General features: G+C 31.1%; 1 protein-coding gene across 1 annotated transcript; it reads left to right on the top strand.

The window, feature by feature from the left end:
* Nucleotides 1-1,387: 1,387 nt before the first annotated feature.
* On the top strand, nt 1,388-19,683 carry LOC139513006 (integumentary mucin C.1-like). The gene is made up of 12 exons (XM_071301055.1): nt 1,388-1,507; nt 5,757-5,810; nt 6,175-6,296; nt 7,814-7,888; nt 9,247-9,364; nt 10,296-10,396; nt 12,010-12,087; nt 14,636-14,726; nt 15,978-16,025; nt 17,424-18,242; nt 18,540-18,678; nt 19,490-19,683. Exons 1-12 carry the CDS (start codon nt 1,456-1,458, stop codon nt 19,662-19,664), a joined length of 1,872 nt encoding a protein of 623 aa, XP_071157156.1. The 5' UTR covers nt 1,388-1,455; the 3' UTR covers nt 19,665-19,683.
* The last annotated feature ends 5,370 nt before the right edge of the window (nt 19,684-25,053 follow it).

The raw sequence follows: 25,053 nt of genomic DNA, 5'->3' as shown, positions 1-25,053 counted from the left end.
TATAAATGGGTAATATTAAGGATATGTGGGATATAATTCAATCAGTCAACCAACGACCCTTTGTAATAACCAAACGACATATATACTACAATAAATAGTATTCAGCAATAGACAGGTGTCAAGTAGGACATAATTATGTGCAGTATATATCTAACGTTATCCGACTTGATCCCTTGGTGATGGCATTTCTACGAATACGAGTTTTATGAATCCTGGGAACTCGGCAAACATCACATTTTTGTATATCACAATAAAAATTTCCACTCATGGTAAACAAACAAACAAACAAACAAATAATTTATTAGAGTCTCACCTCTTTAAAACATTTGATATACAACACAATATAATATTAACAATTTATAAAAAAGAGCCACTCTAAAAAGAGTTATGAGAGACTGTAAAAACACAGATTAAAATACATTTATATTACATCTATTACATATATCAATATATCTTAGCATAAAACACCATACTATTAAAAACACTTATACAAAAGAAAACAAACAACATTATAGAAACTTATTACGAGTATAAAATACACTTTCTCTTAAAAAGTACTTCATGGCAGATTTTGGCTGTAAAATAACAAACTCTATCATCATGAAACATAAATAAAAACTTTTCTTCATTACTTAAATTACTAAAACTACTTTCTATATTACATACACTGTTAAAAAATATCGTTCGCAGATCTGCATATTCTGGGCATTCTAATAAAACATGTTTTTCATCTTCAATTATATTCAAATCATTTTTTCTACAATTAAAACAGAACCTTTCATTTACATCTATACCTTCATATCTGCCAGTTTCAATTTTAATCGGAGCAACACCTGCTCTAAATTTAGCATATGCACTTCTAAATTTACCGGGCATAGTAATACTTAAATATTTTTCTGTACAATAAATAGTATTCAGCAATAGACAGGTGTCAAGTAGGACATAATTATGTGCAGTATATATCTAACGTTATCCGACTTGATCCCTTGGTGATGGCATTTCTACGAATACGAGTTTTATGAATCCTGGGAACTCGGCAAACATCACATTGATTTAGCGAAATATTTGACAGATAAGATGCTGTTCTAAAATGTGAAAACCTTTCATGTAGAACAAATATCGTTTTGTCGGAAATACATATAGCAATTGGTAAATTTATTTTTATTTGATTGAAATATATTACAGTAAGTAATTAAGATCAACATTAAAATTCCTTCGATGTCAGTTATTTCACAGTATTTGATTAGATTAAATTTCATCTTATTTCGTCTTTTTATAATAATTTTCGTCATACCGATATTGACTCGAGAAAAGCCATTCTTCCCATGTCCTGGATACCACATGACCTGTTAGTGTCACGTATTTGGCTGTCTTATCTTTTGACTTGTTCTGTAGTTCCTCCTTTGTACCGAATTTAACTATAATGATAAGGATTAAGGGCATTACATATAATTAATGGTTGTCTATGCTAAAATGAATCGTTTCAGGATCAATATTCTCGTTTATGGTAAGATTTAATATAAAATATACATATTTTACACAATTAAGAACTACTAGTATACCGATGTTAGAAAACAAGAAACTTATGAACTGGCCCAGTCATTCTTTATTTACAAATGAAAAGTTTGACAATAACGACTACATAACTATATTATGAAAACATCGGTAAAAAAGTCCATTGCTGGCATATTTTAACAATAACTTGTTAAGGAGTGCAACATAAATACACGAACGTTTTAAACACATATACTTTTTTATTAATCATAATTATCAATCATAAGTATAGCCTTTCGTGCTTCATACCAATAGATTGATATAATAGTAAGCCATTTACAGTTGATTTTGATAGTTTGTTCTTATGCTGTGCTATTACATCATTGTCCAAGGTCAGGGGAGGAGAGATTGTTTACAACTTGTTTAATAATGTCGCATTTGTTATGTGCCTGTCCAAAGCGAGGAGCCTTTAATTCAGTGATTGCCGTTGGATCTTTCCGTCATATATTTTTTGACGTAAATTGTCTATTGTTATAAATTATGCCGTTTGTTTTCTCTTTTATTAATCGTTTCATATTTATGTATTGGCCTTTTATAAATGGCTATACTGTATGTGTTCACACATGAAAAGTTTGATAATAACGACTACATAACTATATTATGAAAACATTGGTAAAAAATGTCCATTGCTGGCATATCAATATGTTAATAAAAACCTGTTGAGGAGTGCAACACAAATAAATTAACGAACGTTTCGAACACATATTCTTTTTAATAAATCATTATTATCAATCATATGTATAGCCTTTAGTGCTTCGCATCGATATATTGATATAAGCCATTTACAGGTTATTTTTATAGTTTGTTCTTATGCTGTGCTATTACAACTTTGTAAAGTCAGTGGAAGAGTGATCGTTTACAACATGTTTAACAATGTCGCATTTGTTATGTGCCTGTTCCAAGCGAGGAGTCTTTAATTGAGTGATTGTCGTTGGATCTGTCCGTCATATATATTTTTTTACGTAAATTGTATTGTTATAAATTATGCCGTTTGTTTTCTCTTTTATTAATTGTTTCATATGTATGTCTTGGCCTATTATATCTACTTTATAAAGGTTGCACAGTGACTTATAGTTGATTTCATCCACGTAATTTGAAATCAGATATATACTTGTCTCATTAGCCTCATGCCACATCTTATTTTTAAATAAAAAATGCAAAATAACAATTCATAATATTGCGAGACACATACATTAATGCATATCTATTTTAACTCCGAGAGAGAGTAGAATAAAAATTAGAAAGAAAAGGAAAACTTTGTCGTTGTTTATTTACTATTATTTGATAATGTTTTCAAAATTCTCAATCAATCGGGATTAAGAAGGAAAGTCATGACTGTCTCTCTGAAAGGAGGAACTGCTGATTAGAGAAAGAAATTGCCTTGCGATAGACAATCTATGGGCCCCATACGTATTTTTTACCATAAAATGCATCGACGTGTAGAGAGAGTTACCTCTCCACACCCAGGGACGTATTGCTACTCCCCACACAGAAAAAGGGACACCCTCTGTAAAGAATTCCAGGTGACCATATTTCTATACAATCTTTGGGGTCTATCGATTAAAAACAACAAGAAAAAAGTGAAATATAAAGAAACTGAAGCCTTTTCGTGCATTATTTCTAAAGTTTCCTTGTAGTCCTTAGCTTGTTTGCTTTTTCCCAAAATTCCAACTTCTTGTCGTCAACTGCAAAAAGTCAGTACACGGTCAGCGGTCGATTTACTGTCACAAGAACCATGTTTGTAAATTGTGTTATCTCTATGTAAATTTAAAGATTCAAATTCGTATTTGGTCCTGGATAAAAGGACTTCTTTAACCAAATGAACGTTTCTGACGTTTATTTATCAAGTCATAAATAGATAATGTGACGCACATTAAAGACTTGCTAAGATATTTCTGTTCTGATAACATTGAAGTTTGTCCTTTCCATGTTAACTTTTAAAAGCAATATTAAAGTATCACCGATGTATTGAGTGTACATCTCCAAGTTAATACAATATTCAAATGCTTGCATTTTCTATTCTATTTTTTTATATAAAGTTGTCTCTTACTAGAAAGTTAGTTAGTAACAGTGGTTACCAATGACAATGTTCAAAAGTTTTACAAAAGTCTCTATTATATTTTTGGCCGTTAGGAAATATGAGTTTAACAGATGACACACCAAGCAATAGGTTACATAAGGGTGAAGTTAGAAATTAGCAAAGATTATTTTCTGATATCCATTTCATTTCTTAAAATTTTCCTATTACGTGTTTAACTAATTTTTTTTGCATTTCATTTATAAAGGAGCTGTTTCAATCGATCTCCTAGCTTAAGGAAGCTCATATTTTGTCACAGCAGTTCATAATTTACATATAAATGACGAAACCAATTAATAGTAAATAAATATATATACCGAAATGTACTCAGTTTTGATTTTATTTCGTCAAAATTATCTTCCCTTAACGCTAGCGAATTTTTACAATTGTACAAACGGAAGCCTGTGTAGGGATAGCGCGCCGCCAATTAAGCTCTTGTAATTCGAAACAGTTATCAACACAGCACCATTACGACCCTTATATGCCAGTCGTCTTTTTAAAGAAAACGTTTCTACTAGCTATTAACCATCATTAAATCAGTTTTTATCAAATAGTTCGTTTCTATGTATGTTGGCGTTTGTATTTGTTGCACTTCAGTGTTTCTGTTGTTCCATTGTTTTCCTGTAATAGTTGATGTAGAAGTTGTTATCAAAAAGTATATTTCTATGTATGTTGGCGTTTGTTTTTGTTGCATTTGAGTGTTTCTGTAGATCTGGGTTTTTTTCACTTATAGTTGATGTGTTACCTTCGGTTATAGTTTGTAACCCCTGATTTATATCAATAATGTGGTCATTTGTTTTTATAAATTTCCTGTTAACAAAAGTTTAAATTTTTCGAAAAACTAAGGATTTTCTTATTCCAGGCATAGATTTCCTTAGCCGCATTTTGCACAACTTTTTGGAATTTTGGATCCTCAATGCTCTTCAACTTTGTAATTGTTTGGCTTTATAAATATTTTGATATGAGCGTCACTGATGAGTCTTGTGTAGATGAAACGCGCGTCTGGCGTACTAAATTATAATCCTGGTACCTTTGATAACTATTAACCCCTGATTTACTTTCTCTCAAATGAATTATGATATTTGATCAGCAGTATACTACTGTTGCCTTTATTTGATGTAATTTTCTGCATTCAGCCAACTTAAAACTTTTGTCTGATCGGTTGTCATGTTGAATTTTCGAAAGTTCAAAAACATCTAAAATATTCTAATTGAATATTTCGTGGAAGGGCAGACTAAACATTTTAGGAATTTGAAGACTAATAACCTTAAATAACGTACACATAAAGTTTTTTTTTAGTTATGTATTTTTAAGATCCAATTTTAAGGTCTGTCGTTAAGTAATTTATAAGTAAAAAATAGTTATTCGATCACACTCACTCGTTTGAAATGGATCTTTTGGAGTGTATTTCACTCGACCCATACATTTAATTATCTAGTACTGTGAATTTTAAGATTTCAATTATTTTTGCGTTTTTCTGTATTATTAGTTCTGTATTTCAAGTTTACTATACACAGCGGTTACTGAATATCCGCTGTGGGTGGTAAACTTGGAATGTATAGTCAACTGAAAATACAAGTTATTCGTAGTAAATATAATAAAAAGAAGATGTGGTATGATTGCCAATGAGACAACTCTCCACAAGAAACCAAATGACACAGAAGTTAACAACTATAAGTCACCGTACGGCCTTCAACATTGGGCAAAGTCCATACCGCATAGTCAGCTATAAAAAGATTCTTATTAAACAGAAATACATGAAAATGACTGAAAATAATAGAAAGTTTACAATAGTCTTAAAGCTCCATACTATCATTTAAGTTAACACATGTATATGAGATGCATAAAATATTTAATTATGCACTTTTATAAAAAAAAAAAAAAAAAAAAAGTCAAACGCGTAGAAACCGATGTAAACAATTCAAATATACCAATTTTGCTTTTTTTACCTTGTGTAACATTTCTTTTGTTTAATTTCAAATTGGTTTTAGCCTGTACTATAACTATAAAACAGACGTACTACATTGAATAAACTATGATTGTGCGGGGCTTACAATGTAGAATATGGTATATATTTAACTACAATTGAATTATACATGAAAAATGCATTTAATTGTTTTTGCAGGTTTGATATGTTTTACATTATATAGTGTGTGTGGAAAAAACATAATAAAGAGAAGTAAGTAAACAAAAGAGAATATATACATATGATATAATACTAGCAATCATGGCAGCTTGAAACATTTTGTGTTTTTTTTTTCGATCATTATTTAATTATTATTTAGAATTGTAATCTAGTTTAAAACAAACTTGTTTTGATATATGAACATAAGAATTTATTTGTTATCATTTAAATTTATGCAAATCAAATTTTACCAAAAATGTGCCATATCGCCAGCTGACAGTGGTACATATCAGCAGGTGCTCTATCAGCTGGTGTGTGATCTAGTCCTTACTGAAATCTTTCTGAATACTGCTATTATGATTTGATTTCTAGCACTGGTGTTCGTCCCTGATTTGATCATTAAAACGTCATATTTTAGATTCAAATGCGACTGACATCTTAGATGGTTTAACCTGCTATGTTTGTGGACTAGGAGATGAAGGCAGTCCAGCAAAACATTTATCAGATTGCACGGACTTACAAAAATGTCAGCCTGGTGAAGTAAGTTTTCATTACTAAATACTCTCTCAGTTTGTATTACATTTGGTAAAATTATACTTTGTGCATTCCATGTAAATGGTACATTGGTAAGATCTGGAATGACTTATTAATGTTAAAGATTAAACATCCTCCTCTGCAGCTTAACATATAAAACAAAATATATAAAGTAAATATTAAATGTAATAGGCGAGGCGAATACAAAAAAAAATATGAAATGACGTTGTTTAACATTTTTATTTTTATTTTATCAGCCAGAAACATATCCCAAGAGAAAATGAGGGTCTTATTAATTATAACATAGATTTCCAATTGGGGTGTTCAAATACTTTCCGTGATAAAAAAAAAAACCTTTGAATTACTGACTTTCTACTGTAACATCTACACACACACACACAAAAGATCAATAATTTGCGTGTAATCTTTCTGCTTGCACAGCGTCATTGGATCGACCAATTTTAATACGCTAGTGTTTCTGAACCCTTCATCGGATTAGCTACAAACCAACTGCATAAACGAGAGCATAAAACCCCTACAATCAGTTTTATTCTTGAAATCTATAATTTTTATCGTGACTACAATATTATTCAATATGTTAATAGCTATATAATATTAATAAACTCATCAAGAAACCAGGATTAAATTTTATATTTACGCAAGACGCGAGTTTCGTCTACAAAAGACTCATCAGTGAAGCTCGAATCCCAAAAAGTTAAAAAGGCCAAATAAAGTCACAATGCATATCCTTTTTTACATCCGATTTTCTGTTTGGTTTGGCCAATCTTAAGTCTTTTGTGTAGTTTATTTTTCTGGACTGTTGTTTATCCGTTCGCGTTTTTGTCTGTATGCACTATTTGATCAGCCATTGTAATTTTATCCTTTTCCTTACTTAGTTTTGTATTATTTGGGCGTTTATATTTCCTTGTTGATCGCAAATTACACAAGAAATTTATATATTAATGTTGATGCAATATGACAATACCTTAACCAAGTTAAAACAATAAATAAACAGAGACTACTCAATATCTGCTATCAATACCAAATTATCTAAATGACAGAACACTATAAGATATAACAAAAGATAATGAATGTGATCATAATTTGAGACATGCTGATGAATGAGACCGTATTGAACTATTTCATTAGTTTATAGATCTCAACCATTTCCCTTTAAACCACGTTTAAATTAGATCAGTAAAGTCTATATTAGGAAACATACACTAAAAATGACATATGAACAACCGGTATAGAACACCATAAAAACAAAAATTCATCTTTGTTAATCAAAGAATTCTCACAGTAACAGAAAGCAAGTTAATAGACAATGTATTTTTGGTAAATAAATCTAAATATTCAAATGAAAATAATTTTCCCGATCTCACTCTGATAGTTCTATTTGCGCTTGGTCGCAGTGACGAAAAAAAATCACAATTTACATTATATTTTCATTACCAAGTACATTTTCAGTGAGAGTATAGATATAAGTTTGTTACATATAATATATCACTGTACTTTTTCAGTATTGCTATTTAGAACATATTTATGATTTGGAGAAGGGAACAGATTATTTTGTTGGAGGATGTCGTGCCTCAGATGTAAGTTGCTACATGATAAGCACTTCAAAATATGCACTATACTGAATTGATACACTGTGTTCTACACTGTGAGATAGATATAAATATAAACCTATTACATATCATATGCCAATCTAATTAATTCATATCTACATTATTACGAAATCAGAGAACTATATTTTAATTAATTTGTCAATATTTTAAATTAATGCATCAACTGTTAATAATTCTCATTCTGCATGGCAAATTGTCGATGACACCTCAAACGTAAAGTTACGTTATTTATAATGCTATTAGCAGAAGCATTGTGCATAATTAAGTATAGGTAAAAACAAAAAAAGGCATTTGAAAAGTAAAACGAATCAGGGACGCGGGCAATAACTTACATATCATTCTACGAGAGCTTTAGAATGGTCAATGTCATCATTCTAGCTACTGCTCCAAAATAAGTTATTGTTTTAACACGAGTCATTCTTTATTTTCATCAAAAGTTGGATTATCGGACATTTCCATTAACAGGTATACAAAGAATCGAACCTTTTAATATTAAGATGTCATCGAATTTATAAGAAATTTTAGTCTGAGAAACTTTGGGTGAGGACAAGAATGTTTCTGTTAACAATTGTTTTGAAATAAGTTTAATTTAAGATTTCCGAATTGAAGTTGGTGTAAATTTTGTGATACCCATGCTTTTCTACTGTTTACATGTATTTATCTATTTTTCATTTATAATCTAATGAAAAGTTTTCTTCATTGATTTTAAACAGAAATCAATTCATATATTTAAAAAAAATTGTTTAGGTAAATGTTTTTAGAAATTTCAGAATTAAAGAAACCAAAATAAGCAACTTCATATAGCTACATAGTTAAAACATATATTAATGGTAGAACCCACCTTCCTGTGTGAAAACTTAATTTTTACGCTATCTGAAATTATAAGGACTTAAGATAACAAATAAGCTTACCGTAGCATATCTTCATTCCATTTTAAGGGACTTTGTTGCAGATGCTATTCAAATACCGCAATAATTTTTTTTAAAACAAGAAAGAACAATCTTTATTCGATGAAAAAATGCTGTGTTCCAATTCCCGCATCTGTCACTGGCTTTTGAAGTACAGACTTCTGTGGCAACAATGCAATTTGGTTTTACAAACAATCAAATGCATGAAATCAAAAAGACAGTTTAACAGTCATCTACACAAATACTTAAATATAATATCAGAACATTATTTGATAATAAAACTTACAACCATTAATTACTATGTAACAAAACTGTGTTAGTAGTATATCTATACTAATGTCATAATAAAGTAGACATAATGTATTCAATGACTTCGTAATAGTCTTATGTCTTGTAATATTTTTGTACATCTTTCAGACCTGTCATCTGCAGACTTGCCTCAAAGATGAATACAGTAAAAGACAGGATCACACAAAACTTGTACACTGTTCAGAGTGTTGTCCATCGTCATATTGTAATGGGAAACTATGCAACTGTAAGCAGTGAAGTTTCATGGTAAAATATCGTAGATCTTTATTAAGTTCATTCGAACAGAAAACAATTTTCATGTCAAATACAAATGTACATAATTTTTTAATGATTATTTATACTTTACCTGTAGCTGAGAATATATAATGATTGCAGATTGAACTTGCGTTATAAAAACATAAAAAGGGTTCAAGACACACCTTAAATAAAAATTTCTTTACTGAATTAAACTTACATGAAGACTTGTTTGACTTCTTCATATAATAATTGCAACTATCTCAGTAAAACGGATAAAAGCATTTTTTTTAAGTAGGGTGAACATGTATAACAAGTACAATATAACAAGAGTCATTCGGTATATCGAGAAAAAAGATCGTGAAAGAATATCTAACGGTGGTCAAGTATTACAATTGGATAATGAGAAGCTCTGGTATGGTTGGTTGTCAAGCAGTTTTAGTATTTTTCGCGGAATTTGGCAAGGATGTCCAATGTCTTCGTTAGCTTTGTATTGGAAGTTCAAATTATGGCAATTTTAAAAAATATAACAAAAGAATAACCTCAAGGCTCAAGGGTTTAGAGGTGGAATTAGATGGTAAAATATGTCCACTGAAAGTATGTAAACTCTCAGAGGATACAACCTCATTTCTTAAATCACCTAAAGGTGTTAGTTTTGCAATAACTATTAATGAAACTTTTTGAAGCTTCTAATGAATCCAATTAAACAGAAATAAAACATAAGGATTTTGATTGGGGAAAAAGGACAATTATTGTTGTTTCAATAGATTAATTAAAGGTAAGTTTATTAGAGTAAATTTCCATGAAATATTTTTTTTCAAATTTAACTTATATTTATAATGATAAAGACTACTTTATGCTTTTACTATATTTTAGATTATTTCGTACAACATAACAGTAAAGATAACGCATTTATTTTTCAGTGCCAAATGATCACCATTTAAATTTTACAACATGCTATAACTGTGAAAACATCAGAGATCCTTCGAAATGTCACACTATTGTAGATTGTCCTCCTAATGCGGTAAACACATTGTGTAGTTATATTTGGTAAAATTTTGAAAAAATCACTCATTGAAGTCATTGGTGTAACACATTTTATTAGTTTTTTTATGATTTTGTTTAATTTAATTTTTTTTTTTGTCACTAAATATCACATATATTAGTAGAAGTAGCAGAAGAGAACAAGTTGCTCAAGTAAAACCCTAAGTGGCCATTCTTTTTCCACACTTGTATGACTTGTATGGTTAAGCGTTTACTTGCAACAGTAGTTCACCCGGGTGTTCACATCTCATGAATTGATTAAGATTATACCAATCAAGGTAAAGATGAAAACTAAGGGAATTACATTTACTCCAAAAGGAGCGTCTCCTGTTATGCATGCATCAACAGAATTCGAATCAACACTCATTCAAAATTTCAAAATCTAGGATCAAACACAACAAGTAAAATTGCAGTTCGCACGATAATGTAAATATATAAAGATCTACAATAGGGGATAAACAGTTGGCTAGTGAGTTGAGACACCGACACATCGTATTGATCAAACGGGTGATGATGGTATCCGTAAACATATGTAGTGTTGATTTCAGTTGTTCTTCCTCAAATTTGTTGGCAAGGAGCACACACCCGCTAACGAAGTCTATAAAGTGTAAAAAAACACGGCCGAAACATATTTACTGATAAATATTAAAGTCATACGATGGAGCATAGAGTATCATGTCTTTTGAAAAATGGGAAGTTGACAATTTGAAATCATTATGTTTGTCATATATTGTACTTTGAAGTCGTCCATCTGTGTCAATAACGAGGAAAACATTAAGATACGAAGCAAACTTAACAGGGACTAAATGTGTAAAGAGGTGAAATGTAACAACCTCCGGATGATAATAATGAGACATTTGGGTGTGAACTTGCATATGAGTAATAGTACGTCAGATAGTTAACATGACATTCTGTAAGATCTTACTGTGCTTATTTGCCTGCCGGCTCGTATGAGACAGATGTTCCACAAGTAAGTGTATTTATGCACTTGCTTTGAGACACACTGTATATTCATTAAACTGGTGGGCAACATCTGTTCACGTTGTGTGTCCGTTCGTTCATTTCTATGTCTTTTTTTTTTTTTTATTTTTCCCATCAAATCCATGGCTCTTTCTGTAGGCGAATGTATGTTAAATTCGGTGTATTTTGTATGCATATGGACATTATAGAAATGCATTTAAATATCGAACAATGATTTATGTTACATATATTCATTCAGCGAAATTATTTGATATAGATATAGGAAGATGTGGTATGAGTGCCAATGAGACAACTCTCCATCCAAATAACAATACGAAGGGTAAAGTGTTAAAAACAGGACGGTAATTGACTTATTATGAACATTTTCGTTGTTTTCAATTTACATGAAAATGTGAAATGGAAGTTCAATACTAGGTGATATTTCGTGGTTATTTGTGTTCACAAAAAATCAATTTCAATACAATTCTGTTTTGTGGAACCAAAAAAAAAAATGGCAATAAGTGAATCTCAAGTAAAAAAAAAAGACAGGTTGTGGTATTTTGATATGAGCAAGATTCTAATTTAATAATTTTAATTTGGTTGATAAAGGCTTTATAATTTCTTTTAACCTAGATGTGTAGTGTAGGAGCACAAGCCGTAACTAGTAATGACGTATACATTCGATATGATCTAGGCTGCACGCAAAGGACGGTAATTGACTTATTTTTATATTACCTCTCTTATTAAGATGTTATGTATTTGTTTGGATTATGAAGATGTCATTATTCTATTATATAATTCATATTGCTGGTAGTATATAAAATGTTATTCCTACATTAGAAAGACCTAGATGAAATAATGATGGAATACAAAAAAAGCTCTCTGTCTATAATATCAAATTCGTCATCCTTTACTGTTTATGAGTTTAGAGCACAATCTTTACATTTACATGAGATATAGGAATTGTTTATCATTTAAGAACTTATGAGTGAATTTTTGAACGTTTGTAATAATGTTCAATTTTACCTATATGTTTATTCGGTGACGTTATGAGTGTAGGTCTGATTTGTTGAGAACAAGATCTTCAAACATAAAAACAGGTAGAAATGTGAATTCTGCACTCAATTGATCAGAACCAGAATAAAAGGTGGCAAATTCAAATATCTCCTTTTTCAATCTTAGTCGTTTAACATGTGAACTAAAATACCAGAATCAGACAATGAAAAGCAATAAATGTAATCCGCCGTCAAAGATGGTCTTTAGAAACGACGTTAAACTGTTTATTCGCGTAGTGGCATTAACCATATGTTGATTATATAAAAAAGAAATGTATAATCTTCAATCTCAATCTTTCTCTAAAATTAATTCCACCAAAACCTTTGATTTTTCAACACTTTTTACCGCCGTCCTCCTTATGAAATTAAAAACTGGTCTAACAGAAATAATCCACAATGCTTTTCAATATAAAAATGGTAGCATACGTCATAAATGTATTGCTTTAGAACACCATATGGCATATTGTGTAAGTGACCAAAATTTTAAATACTGCTACACCGAAGAACAAGTGAAAAGTATGCTGGGATTTCTTATTAACAACATATATGTTGAATTTGGAGGTATACTGTTTCAACAAATTGTCGTCATTCCTATGAGAACGGACTGTGTGCCAACTTTAGTACGAGTCAGAGGTCTTGCAAACACTTTTCCAAAACAAGATGATAAAAGAATCAAAATCATTTAATTTCACATTCAGGAATATTAAGGTTCATTCCATCAAAACTTTTATGATCGCATTCCATTGATATATTCTTCACAACAAACAATTAAAGAAAAAAAGACACGGCCTACTCCTCCACATTGTGGACATACAAAGTTATTTGATAATAAAGAGATTGCAGTTGCTATTCAGACTGTAAAAACGTCACTAGTGTCTGAACATAAAGTTGATGAACATCTCGTCTTTTTTATATCAGAAGATACGAAGACCTTGATGATAAATATTTCGTATCAACTTCATAAATAAAACATGATGGTCTTATAGTACTATCGTCATTTTTGTTTACTTTTTGGGTATGTGCTTTATCTATAAAGTGTCATTTTACTTTTTCTTTTGTGTTGTTTTTGTTGAAATAGTTATACAACACTTTCTGACATTTTGAACTTTTATGTCTGTTTGTTTTGCTCATACTTCACCGTCGGTATAACGGAATTATGTGCGACTCTCATACAAACGAGAGGTTTGTTAGATATATAACTTATTTAATTTTCCGTTGAAACCAGTACACATCAAACTTCCTTCATTAGACATCGTATGAACTATCAAATCTTTTTTTTTCGACTGAAACACTTAGTAGTTCAATAATAACATTTTCATTATAATTTAACTTCTTTATAATCTGACTACGAATAATTTTTTTTGAATTGTGAATGCGTGCATTAAAATAAAACATAATAGCCCTGAACATTAAAGAAAAAATCCTGTATTGTTTAGTACATTTGGTCCCATCTTGCATATAGTCTGAAATCAAATCAAAAATAAAATGAATCTTATTTCTTAATTCATGTCAAAAAATGCATCGAATACTGAACAGAAGGAACTTTGGTAGATGCTGACAACGTGCTAGTAGTTAAAAACATAAACTCAGTTATCTGAAATAAACCCTTGGTTTTTCCGATTTGGTTAAGGAAGTTCGCTACTCAGTTTCAAAATAACAAGCTTTTCATAACACTAGTATAGATTGATAGGAGATTAATAAAGAAACCAAAAGATCGGGAAAAAATATAGGTCCGTGTCCTTGTTTTCGAGATATTAGCCATTGAAATTTTGGCGGAAAAATGTTCTCTCTAGACTTTTCATAGCTTTATCATTGACAAGTTTAAGTTCCCAAAACCTATTAAAAGATAACAAATATTTTATAAGATTTTTCAAATATATAAAAATTTATAATGCTATCATAATAACCAAAAAGATCAAACAAAAACAATCAAAAACATTGACGGTCAGTTGGGATGGACATGAGTTTAGTACAATTATCGAATATCAAGTTACCTTTTTTTTTTTATCTTATTTTGCCAGAACTAAAAAATATCCAAGGTCTAATAAAATAACAATCCTTATTTTCAACGAAATACAAGTAAAATCGCAATGTTCAGCTTACTTGAACGGTTCGAAACACACATAAAAAATAGATAAGTCGAATACTTGACTCCTGATATGAATATGTTTCCACCAAATTCCAAGGTAAATTTTTTTTTTCAGGTATGCGAGCACTTGCCAACTGTTAACAAACGCCAAGTTCAGTTGGCATCTAAGTGCTGCAACACCACGTTGTGTAATGACCATTACAAAGGTAATGTTCGTTTAAAATTTGGTGTACAATTTACATTTTTATTTGTTTCAGGACTTGAAATTGTTAACTACCTTTTAATCTAGTGAATTTATTTAGTTATTACTTTTGGTATTTAAAGGGGGCTGACTGTGTCCTTCTTATTGTTGGATTGGTCCTTTGCTGTTATTAAGTACATTCAAAGGTAGACTTCATAAAAAATAAACGAAGTGACACTTGATAGATATTTTCAAAAGATTTTTAGACGACACCTCACTATGCGCATGCTTGCAATGTCTTGTCTGATTTTACTGATCGTAATTTTTGCATCGCAAAAAAGACCTTATGTTTACCTCTAGATCCTATGAAAAAAGTAAAATCACAAAAATACTGAACGCCGAGGAAAATTCAAAACGGAATGTTCCTAATTAAATGGCAAAATTAAATGATAAAACACATCAAACGAATAGGCAACAACTGTCATATTCTTGACTTGGTACAGGTATTTTCAAATGTAGAAAATGGTGGATTGAACCATGTTTTATATCGCTAAACCTCTCACGTGTAAGACGGTCGCATCAAATTCCATTGTAATAACAATGATACGTGAACAAAACAGACATACTCAGTAAAATTGTCAAAATAGGGGTATTGCAGTCATCACTGTGTCACAATCTAAATTAGAACAAAAACAAACACGTATTTAACAAAGAAGCACAAACGCATCTATCAAATTTAACAACCACATCCATTGCTTCTTTATGTATGTATTTGAAATCGACCCATAAAGGATTGAATATTCGGTTTCGTAGAACTTAAAATTCAAGATAATTAATACACCCATATCCACTGATTTAATTGGCATTCTCAACATATGAAGACAATCAATGATATTTCAGAATTAAACTGATAACTGCATTAATGTTTTCGCAATTGTAGATCAAGTTAAAGTTGTACGCAATATATTATATTTACTTCTGAGTTTAACAATAGTTATTCGTTGTAGATTAAAAGTTTGATATGGTATATATCAACATTAGTATTTCAGGAATACTTCATTTTAAGAATTACTCAAATAATGTTTTAAGGCTGTTGCATGCGTGTATTAAATTAATTATAAAATAGATTTATGATTTTTTTCTCCTCATAAAATAGACACCTAATCATAGTATGAATTTGTTTATACGTCTCCTATTTTTATATTATTGGTAACTTTTTTTCGCTTGCCGCTAAACATTACTAATCAAGCAAAAATAAACCAAACTCTTTTTTCAGATGAAAAAAAGCACCATACAATTGTTCGTCCAGCAACTTTTACCTGTCGTAAGTAATTTAAAACGAATACTATTCTATATAAAAAGGGTCTCCTACGCATTATCCATCATTCGTATGACCTTTTGATTCTTCTGCAATTATCCACCATTTTACGGTTTAAGTCTTACCAGAGGCATACACTATTTTATGTCTCTTATCTGAAAATTTAACACCCGAATCATTCAGATGCATCCGTCAAAGGCATTAAATTCACGAACTTTCTGTATAATGGTTGTCATTTTAACTTGTTTCTGATTTTGACATTTCTAATACAGATACTAAATAGTTGTATTTTTAAAATCTAGTTAACCAGGTATAAAGTCTACAAGACTCAATGATATAGGAATGATGTCAAAACAATAATACACGTTAATATGATAACCACTATACATATATACAGAGGTTTCAAGAATTTTACAGTCGTATTCGATTAACAATTAACTATTAACTAGTTTGAAGTTTCATTCGACAGACGATGTCAGAATCGTTCCAGAATATCACAACCTGAAATATTCAGCTTCACAAAATTATATTCTTATGAAGCTGTTTAGTATACGTTTACAGTGACGAAAGAGAACACTTATATTATTGATATATATATATATCATGTATTGATGAATTCATTATTTTTTTTGACAAAACCTCACGAGCCACTGAACATAGAAAATCAGTGTACTATGGACACATTCTTGTTTTAAATTATATTGGTCCGAGTAATGAATGAGGCCAGCTCTCATTTACATGTAGTTATATATGGCATGGCAATCTTCTATTTAGCAAATGTATTACAGATTGACAATGAATTGATGAAAAGTCTATCTACCCCATCTTTATTGTTTCATATTATGTACCAGAAAAAGCTCAACAGGAAATCCTAGTAAACTTTTCCTCGCTTAACTATTTGTTTGAGTTCTGGTGGATTACCAGGCGTTTTAGTGTTTTCTTGGTTTTACATTCAAACCATGGTATTATCAGGGTTTTTTTTCTCTCTTAAACTTATGATGATATTATGATCAGACATTTTTATATCAGAAACATGTAATGGAACGATACATTAGAGATGTTGAATGCTACCTTGATATATGGTCCCTCTTATTTTTGCATTTACTTGTTTGTTGTTCAATATTGAACTTTAAAAAAAGTAAATTCCATTTTCATGGAATAAAAAACTTAGTTGTGTTTGTTATTGTAAGCAAAAATATAAGAAATATGTCTAATGGACATTTTAATCTGTTGAAAAAAAAAATGATTTTAAATAAAAGTTAAAGAATTCACACAATAACAAAGATAAAAGAAAATCTTATTGATTCAAAAATAACGTATGACATCACATCATTACCAAATAGTTTTATTTATGACTATTATTATATTATTATTATTATATACTAAGTAATCCTTTATTTACAGCACCGACTCAAAAGACTTTCGCCCCAACCAAAATACCTCCCAGTACATCAGCAAACCCTATGTCTACAACTACGCCAGCCACTACTACAACAACAATAACGACTGCTGCTGCTACATTGACTAAGCCTACGACAAATATTACATCAACAACATTTTTAAGTCTACCAACTATCACTTCAACAAACAAAGCCTTATCAACAACTCCGTACAAATATACATCGGATACATCAACTGTACCTAAAACGACAACTACAATTCAATTAACGTCAAACATCGTGACAACAAAGAGCACAACAACACCTTCAATTACGTCTACTACAATACATTCCACTGAGCATAAAACAACACAAACTCAAACTCCCTCAGCTACATCGACTACAAAAACTATTCCCACTACAACACCTACACCATCACAAACAACTATCCCCACTACAACAGCTACTCCGACGACAACAACAACACCAACAACCATGCCTACAACCACGCCTATAACCACTCCTACTACAACAACTATTCCAACAACCACTACAACGCCTACTACAACAACTATTCCAACAACCACTACAACGCCTACTACAACAACTATTCCAACAACCACTACAACGCCTACTACAACAACTATTCCAACAACCACTACAACGCCTACTACAACAACTATTCCAACAACCACTACAACGCCTACTACAACAACTATTCCAACAACCACTACAACGCCTACTACAACACCTATTCCTACGACAACAACTATACCTACTACTACACCTACAACCACGCCTACAACAACACAAACCACTACACCTACAACTCCAGCAGAGCCGAGTACGTTTTGTCTTTAACTTTTTTGGGGCTTTTCATTTGGTAAAATCAGTGATTCATTGCACTGTTCGCTAGTATATGATCAGAGCTATTAACTTAAAAGGATTGTTTCTGTATAAGCACACATTCTAGTGATAATAAATTCGATGTTTGTCTTACAAAAAAAGTAAAATCTTAAAAGTTAACCAATACAAGTATCTTTGATTTTTTTTCCCGTACGTTTACATTATTTTATCTTGTAAAATAAAAAAAAAACTGTTGACTTAGTAAAAGAACTTATTTCCGGTCTCACTTTTTCAGTATCTTGTCATCTATGTCGTGGACCTAAGTTTATATGTGAAAGGAGTCACGTGTCAAGTAAATGTCTTGACCCAGCACAACAGTTTTGTATCAATGATGTAGAAAACCTTAAAGATGGTAGCAGATATGTTACCCGAAGGTAGGTTGATAGTTCTTTCAGATAAACTTAATTGTAGTAAATACGAGATTTCCTTGGTTCTATTTTGTAATTCGGTTTTGTGTTTTCTCTCAATCGACTTATGACTTTTGATCTGCGGTGTATTATTGTAGCCTTTATTTATATTTAACAGATATTACGTTTATTTAATTTGTATGACAACTAGTATATCCCATAATAGATAAAGCAACTCATTGCGGTACTTAATTATGATATTCGCATAATGCTGAATTTTTTAGAAGACATTTTGTGTCCAGAAATATTTGTTTTTAATTCTGTATCCCTTTTGGGATTTTTGGGGAAGTTTGGTTCATTCTGTGTTGTCACAGATAAATATTATAGAAGCATTATAGAAGACATTGCGTACTTGAATTGTTGTGCGTTTAATTATGGATATGGTCTTACCTTTAAGTTTTTGCATATAGCAGTTGAGACCAAAAAAACTACATCAAACAGTCGTCAAGTATAAAACGTCGACCTTCAGAGTTTGGACATGTTGTGACTCAAAGCCAATTACCAATCATTCTGATAGCTGTCTTCAAATATTCTTCTCTTATCTCCTCTTTTCAATTGAAATATATTTGTGGAAAAACTGAAGTTTTGCCTGAATCTTATTGCACTTTTAATATATAAGATCAAAGTATAATTCTTATTATCAAATTATTTCAAAATTATTATAAGTAACATCTTCAGTAGGAAATACATTGTAGTGACATGCAAAAGGGATCAATTTAAACAGTCTAGCCATTGTTAGTTACGATCAAATCATATTAACTGTCTGTATCTTTTTCAGATGTGCCACTAAAGCAGAGTGTGAAAAAGACTGGATAGTTGAAAGCGCAGATAGAAATGAATGCAAGAACTATAATGTCGTCATTCTACAGGATGCCCACTTTGAATGTTCTTTCTGTTGCCAAGGAGATGACTGTAACCTTGAAACGGTTCCAGATAACTTGTATGGAAAATAGAATAAAAGTTTTGGGAAAATTTGTGATTTGTTTTTAAAAAAGTTTTGGGTTAGATTAATTTGGGTTAAATTCAAAATGTATTTCATAGATTATCATACATAAATAACCGATTATCATCAGGGAGCTAAACTATATAAACATCTTCCTCCTACGGGGGATCAATAGCCCATCCAAATTGAACAATACTTTGTGGTTTAAGGTAAAAAAAAAAAAATAACAAAGACTCCGAACTCTAAGTAAAATCTAAATCGGGAAGTCCCTTATCAAACGGTAAAGTCAAAAGTTCTAACACATCAAATGAATGGAAAAACAACTGTTATCTTCCTGGGGCCGTGTCAATGAAAGTATCCTAGGATATGTCCTATGATAGGTCTTAGGACATTATTTAGGATGGTCTTAGGACGTGTCTGAGACATGTCTTAGGATGTAAAACAAAGCTGTCCTAAGTCCTAACTATGATGGTCCTAGGACCATCCTTACACATATACATTTAATTGAAAAAATATACAGAGATTTCTATGACATAGATTTTATTGTATTTTAATATTTATATATGTAAAGAGAGGGAGGGTGACTTGTATACGGAAAACAATTAACGCAAAATAAAAGTTAAAGATTTAACGTAATACTAATAAATACGTTAATTAAAAATATGATGGAAGATATAAAAGATTTTAATACGAAAACAAAAGTAAATAGTCACAAAACTTTGTTAAATGCGATATTCGTGCTGCAATTTTAGTACCTAAACTAGTTTTGTATATAGGTCCACTCGATTTCATTACATGTATCGAATGAGGATTAGTTAAAAAAAGAAGTAATTTTTTTCCCATATCTAACTTTTTATTGCACCGTTTTGGTAAGTCGCAAAAATGTTGTTTACTTATAGTATTTTTTAGGCTTCAAAAAAGGCAACACGAAATCATTTAATGTAATACAATTGAATCTTTAACAAAAATTGAAAAAAAAAATTGTTTTATAAATTTAATTTTTATAATGGTTTGATAGTTTAATATTGTATTAGTATTTTTAGTATTGAGTTTATGCCATATTTGCTGTTTTTATTACGTTTTAGGACATTGTAACCTTTAGGACTATCCTAAGACACCTATTTGTATGTCCTAACTTTAGGACCAAATTTAGGACACATCTTATTTTAGGAGACTTTCGTTAACCTGACTTAGGACTAAGACGTATCCTAAGACCATCCTAAGACATGTCCTAGTCCTAGGACAGCTTCGTTGACGCGGCCCCTGGCTTGGTACGGGCATTTCCTCATGTGGAAAATGGAGAATTATATTGATTAAGAGTACAACACAATGTTGACTTTTCTTCCTCTATTATTGACATCTTTACTTATTTAGTCTCAAATCATATTTTAAAATGTAAGAAACATGATACTGATATCACTCAAGCAGAATGTTAAAAGACTGGATTACTGAAGGCGCAGATAGAAATGAATGCAAAAACTGTAATGTCGTAGTTTTACAAAATGCTAATGAACCTGAGTTGATAAGTTATGCTATATATTTTCCTACTAGTAAGAATATTGCAAGACTGCAAAGGAAAATTCCTGTGACAAATCGTTACAATAATTTCAACGAAATTTATACGTTACATTTGGTTCACAGTTTGATTCAGAAGAAACACCGACATAGCTAAATACAAATAATTATCTAATTACTTTATTAAGTTGCATTGAAATTTTCAATTATTCAAAATAATCCTAATTCTATTTTATTTTTGGGAAAGTTTTTTAGAAATTCAAATGTGAAGTCACTGCGGTGATGGCTTTGGTTAACTCCGCTGTGTATTTCCAGGTGCTAGTTTAAATTGTTTTATGTAATGTATCCGATTTTGATCTGGAACCTTTTGTTGGCTATTATTCGTGTGTTTCTCTGTCCTATATGTTCTCCCTTTTATGTGTATTGTAGTCCTGTCATGTAATGTTGTCATTTTAATGTTATATCTAACATTGCCATATAATCGGGAGGTTTGGCATGCCACAAAGCCAGGTTCAACCCACCATTTTTTTCTTCTTAAAATGTCCTGTACCAAGTCAGGAAAATGGCCATTGTTATATTATAAATCGTTTCTGTGAGTGTTACATTTTAATGGCGTGTTTCTGTTGGGTCGTAGTTCTCTTCTTATGTTTGGTGCGTTTCCCTCAGTTTTAGTTTGTAATCCGGATTTGTTTTTTTCTCAATCGATTTATGAATTTCGAACAGCGGTATACTACTGTTGCCTTTAATAATTTATGTAATATCAATCTGCAATTCCATCAAAACACATTGACAGATTGAAGTTTAACTGGTGCAGTCTTGACCGGGTATAACGTTTAGTACTCTTTTCAAATTTGTCATCCCAGTGAATTTTGGAGTTGTCCATCCTATAGCACACTAATCATGTTTATTTCACATCGTCTTTTCATAAAATCTACGTTTCAGAACATATTGAACGTTTGTTTGGCATCAAAATAACAACACTAGCAAATGACCTTGTTATGAACACATGTATTATTAAGTAGGTTATTTATAAATATCAGTTTGAAAGCAGCAGCACCATAAGAACTATGTGGTAGTAAACTGATTGTGTGTGCACTTCACATTTGTTTTAAGCATATCTAAAACTGTATCATTTTGGTATTTACAAAAAAAATGTTTTACACTAATCTTTTTTGAGTCCTTTATAGCTGCTGTTCAGTGTGAGCCAAGACTCCGTGTTGAAGGCCATACTTTTACTTACAATTGTTTACATTCTTACATTGTGACTTTTGATTTTGCCATTTGATTAGGGAGTACGTTTTTTAATTTCCGCGAAGTTCTGTAATTTTGTTTATTAACTTTTTGGATGGAGAGTTGTCTCATTGGTACACATGATTTATCACATTTTCTGATTTATATTGCATGGTTTTCTAGTTAAAGCAATGCGATACAACATCAAAAATAAAAACTTGATCACATTTAGAAAAAACTCAGTTTATGTTTGAGGAATATCTATTGATGTCGTTCATGATTATATGTAATGGAAATGCTCTAATACTTTTGGAGGTAACTTAACTTTCTTTTCTTTTAGCTCATCCTACTATATGTAGTTAAGATAAATGATAAAAAAAAAATCCAATACGTCAAATGCTAGCATCATCTAATCACTCGTACAATAACTACAAAAAGATAGGACATAAACTGTCGGATCTTAATGCAACTATAAGCCTTTTCATTTCTTTTTTTTTTCTTAAATATCTTCATGATTACGAATGAACATGATGTAGACCTCAGTGAGAAGGGTACTCATAATTCTGTACAAATCTTAAACAATGTTGTGTTCAGGCAACATGTTAAAAACAGTGTCGTGTTTGTCGTCTAGCCTTTTCTATTATAAACCACCTTGAATAGAAAGATCTGTAATATGCTTTTCTTTCAACTATGAATAACAAAATGATGAGGCAGTTTTATAGCTATCACATAGCATGTTTTAACTAAACTTGGAAAAATAATGAATTGAAAGATTCTAACTAAATTCTAATTTTTCAAATGGCCTTCATAAAGTAGATGTATAATGGTATCACAATATATGTTTGTCCATCCATTTTAAGTTTATAATTGATCTAACGTTAATAATAATAATAAAACTTTCATTAAATGTAGAATACATGTATTTAGATCTTTTAGTGTTTAGATGATGCTGTATAAAATATTTAGCTATGTTTGGTATATGGGTTCCTTATACGTTCTATGTAATCACACCTTTCGACCTCGTTTCATGGATTTGTGATCAAAGTTAAGTGTTTGTATTCAAGTCTGTATCTCGGATACTGTAAGCAATAGATCAACTATATTTTATGTATGAAATTATCATTATTTAAAGTGTCGGACTGGCATGGTCGTTCGGACCTTTGTCCCATTTTCATAGTTCATTGGTAAATGTAAGGTTTTGATGATTTGTCCGTTTATTAGATGCTATTAGAAAGAGATCAGCTATATTTAGTGTATTGAGTAATTGTAAAAATCTGTACATGTCTGGTCGACTGGGTTGATTTGACTTTATGAAAATCATGGTTTCATTACTAATAGTAATCTGCATGGTCTTGTGCGTTTATCATACTGTAGACAATGGATCTAAACTTTTTGGTTTATGGAATTACCGTAAGGTGTACATGTTGGTCTGGCAGGGTCTTCATACCTTGACCAAATTTTTATGGTTCCTCAGTCAATGTTCAATTTCTATATGGTCTGTTTCTTGGATACTATAAGTAACGGTCTATATTTATGATCGAAAGATGTGAATGTTTGACTTACAGTGTTCATCTGGCCTCATTTATTGATCATTGATAATATGAAGTTTAAGTGATCCTTGTAAATAAAGGCAACAGTAGTATACAGATCAAAGTCATATAAATCAATTCAGAAGAAACAAGAATGTGTCCTCAGTACACGAATGCCCCACTCGCACTATCATTTTCCATGTTCAGTGGACCGTGAAATTGGGATAAAAACTCTAATTTGGCATTAAAATTGGAAAGATCATATCATAGGGAACATGTGAACTAAGTTTGAAGTCGATTGGACTTCAACTTCATCAAAAACTACCTTGACCAAAAACTTTAACCTGGAGCGGGACAGACGGACGAACAGACGGACAGACAGACGAACGGACGGACGGACGAACAGACGGACGGACGGACGGACGCACAGACCAGAAAACATAATGCCCCTCTACTATCGTAGGTGGGGCATAAAAATCCTGTTTACAAACCAAAACCCAGGGAAACACATAAATAAAATATTCAATGTCAAGGAACCATGACTGAATGAATTGCACCAACCAATCTCTACGTAAATTAAATGTGCAATGCTTATGCAACAGCATAACTATTATCATTGACATATCATAAGTTGTTCCCCTTCAACTGAACTAATTCTCAACATTTTTTAATAAGTTGTGCTTCAAACAGAAACAGCATATCCAAGTCTCCATTTGTCAGCTCTGTTAAGGCGAGACAAAATTTGTCATTTACGGGTAATAACATCCATATTGAGTCGTTTGACAATTCAGGCAATTTTAACTTCTTTGAAGATCTAGTCTTGCATATCCTTGTGTCTGTTGAAAGTTTCTTAAACTACTTTAGTTTTCCTCAATTGTACTGACTTAACAGTATACATTACAACATAATGAGCATATACAATAAACAAGTAAGAATGTTGATGTAAAAGGACAGTTGGTAGACCTCAACATTCTGAATATTTTTGCCAAAATCAGATTTTTCTCCCATATCTTTAACCATGTCAGCCATGCTATAGATAAAAGGGAATTCTTGGATAATTGCCTATGAGATAACTATGCATTATAAATCAAATGACACAGAATTAACAACTATTGGTCACGGTAT

This window comes from Mytilus edulis, chromosome 2 (assembly GCF_963676685.1).
Source record: "Mytilus edulis chromosome 2, xbMytEdul2.2, whole genome shotgun sequence".
Lineage (NCBI taxonomy): Eukaryota > Metazoa > Mollusca > Bivalvia > Mytilida > Mytilidae > Mytilus > Mytilus edulis.
The sequence above is the reverse complement of the archived record's forward strand: the minus strand, read 5'-3'. Positions and strand labels throughout refer to the sequence as shown.

Excerpts from the sequence above, each read along its gene's own strand:
- LOC139513006 (XM_071301055.1), top strand. The coding sequence starts at position 1,456 with ATGGTTGTCTATGCTAAAATGAATCGTTTCAGGATCAATATTCTCGTT. Across the intron at positions 6,297-7,813 it reads AAAAATGTCAGCCTGGTGAA|TATTGCTATTTAGAACATAT; the intron begins GTAAGTTTTCAT and ends GTACTTTTTCAG. Across the intron at positions 9,365-10,295 it reads TAATGGGAAACTATGCAACT|TGCCAAATGATCACCATTTA; the intron begins GTAAGCAGTGAA and ends TTTATTTTTCAG.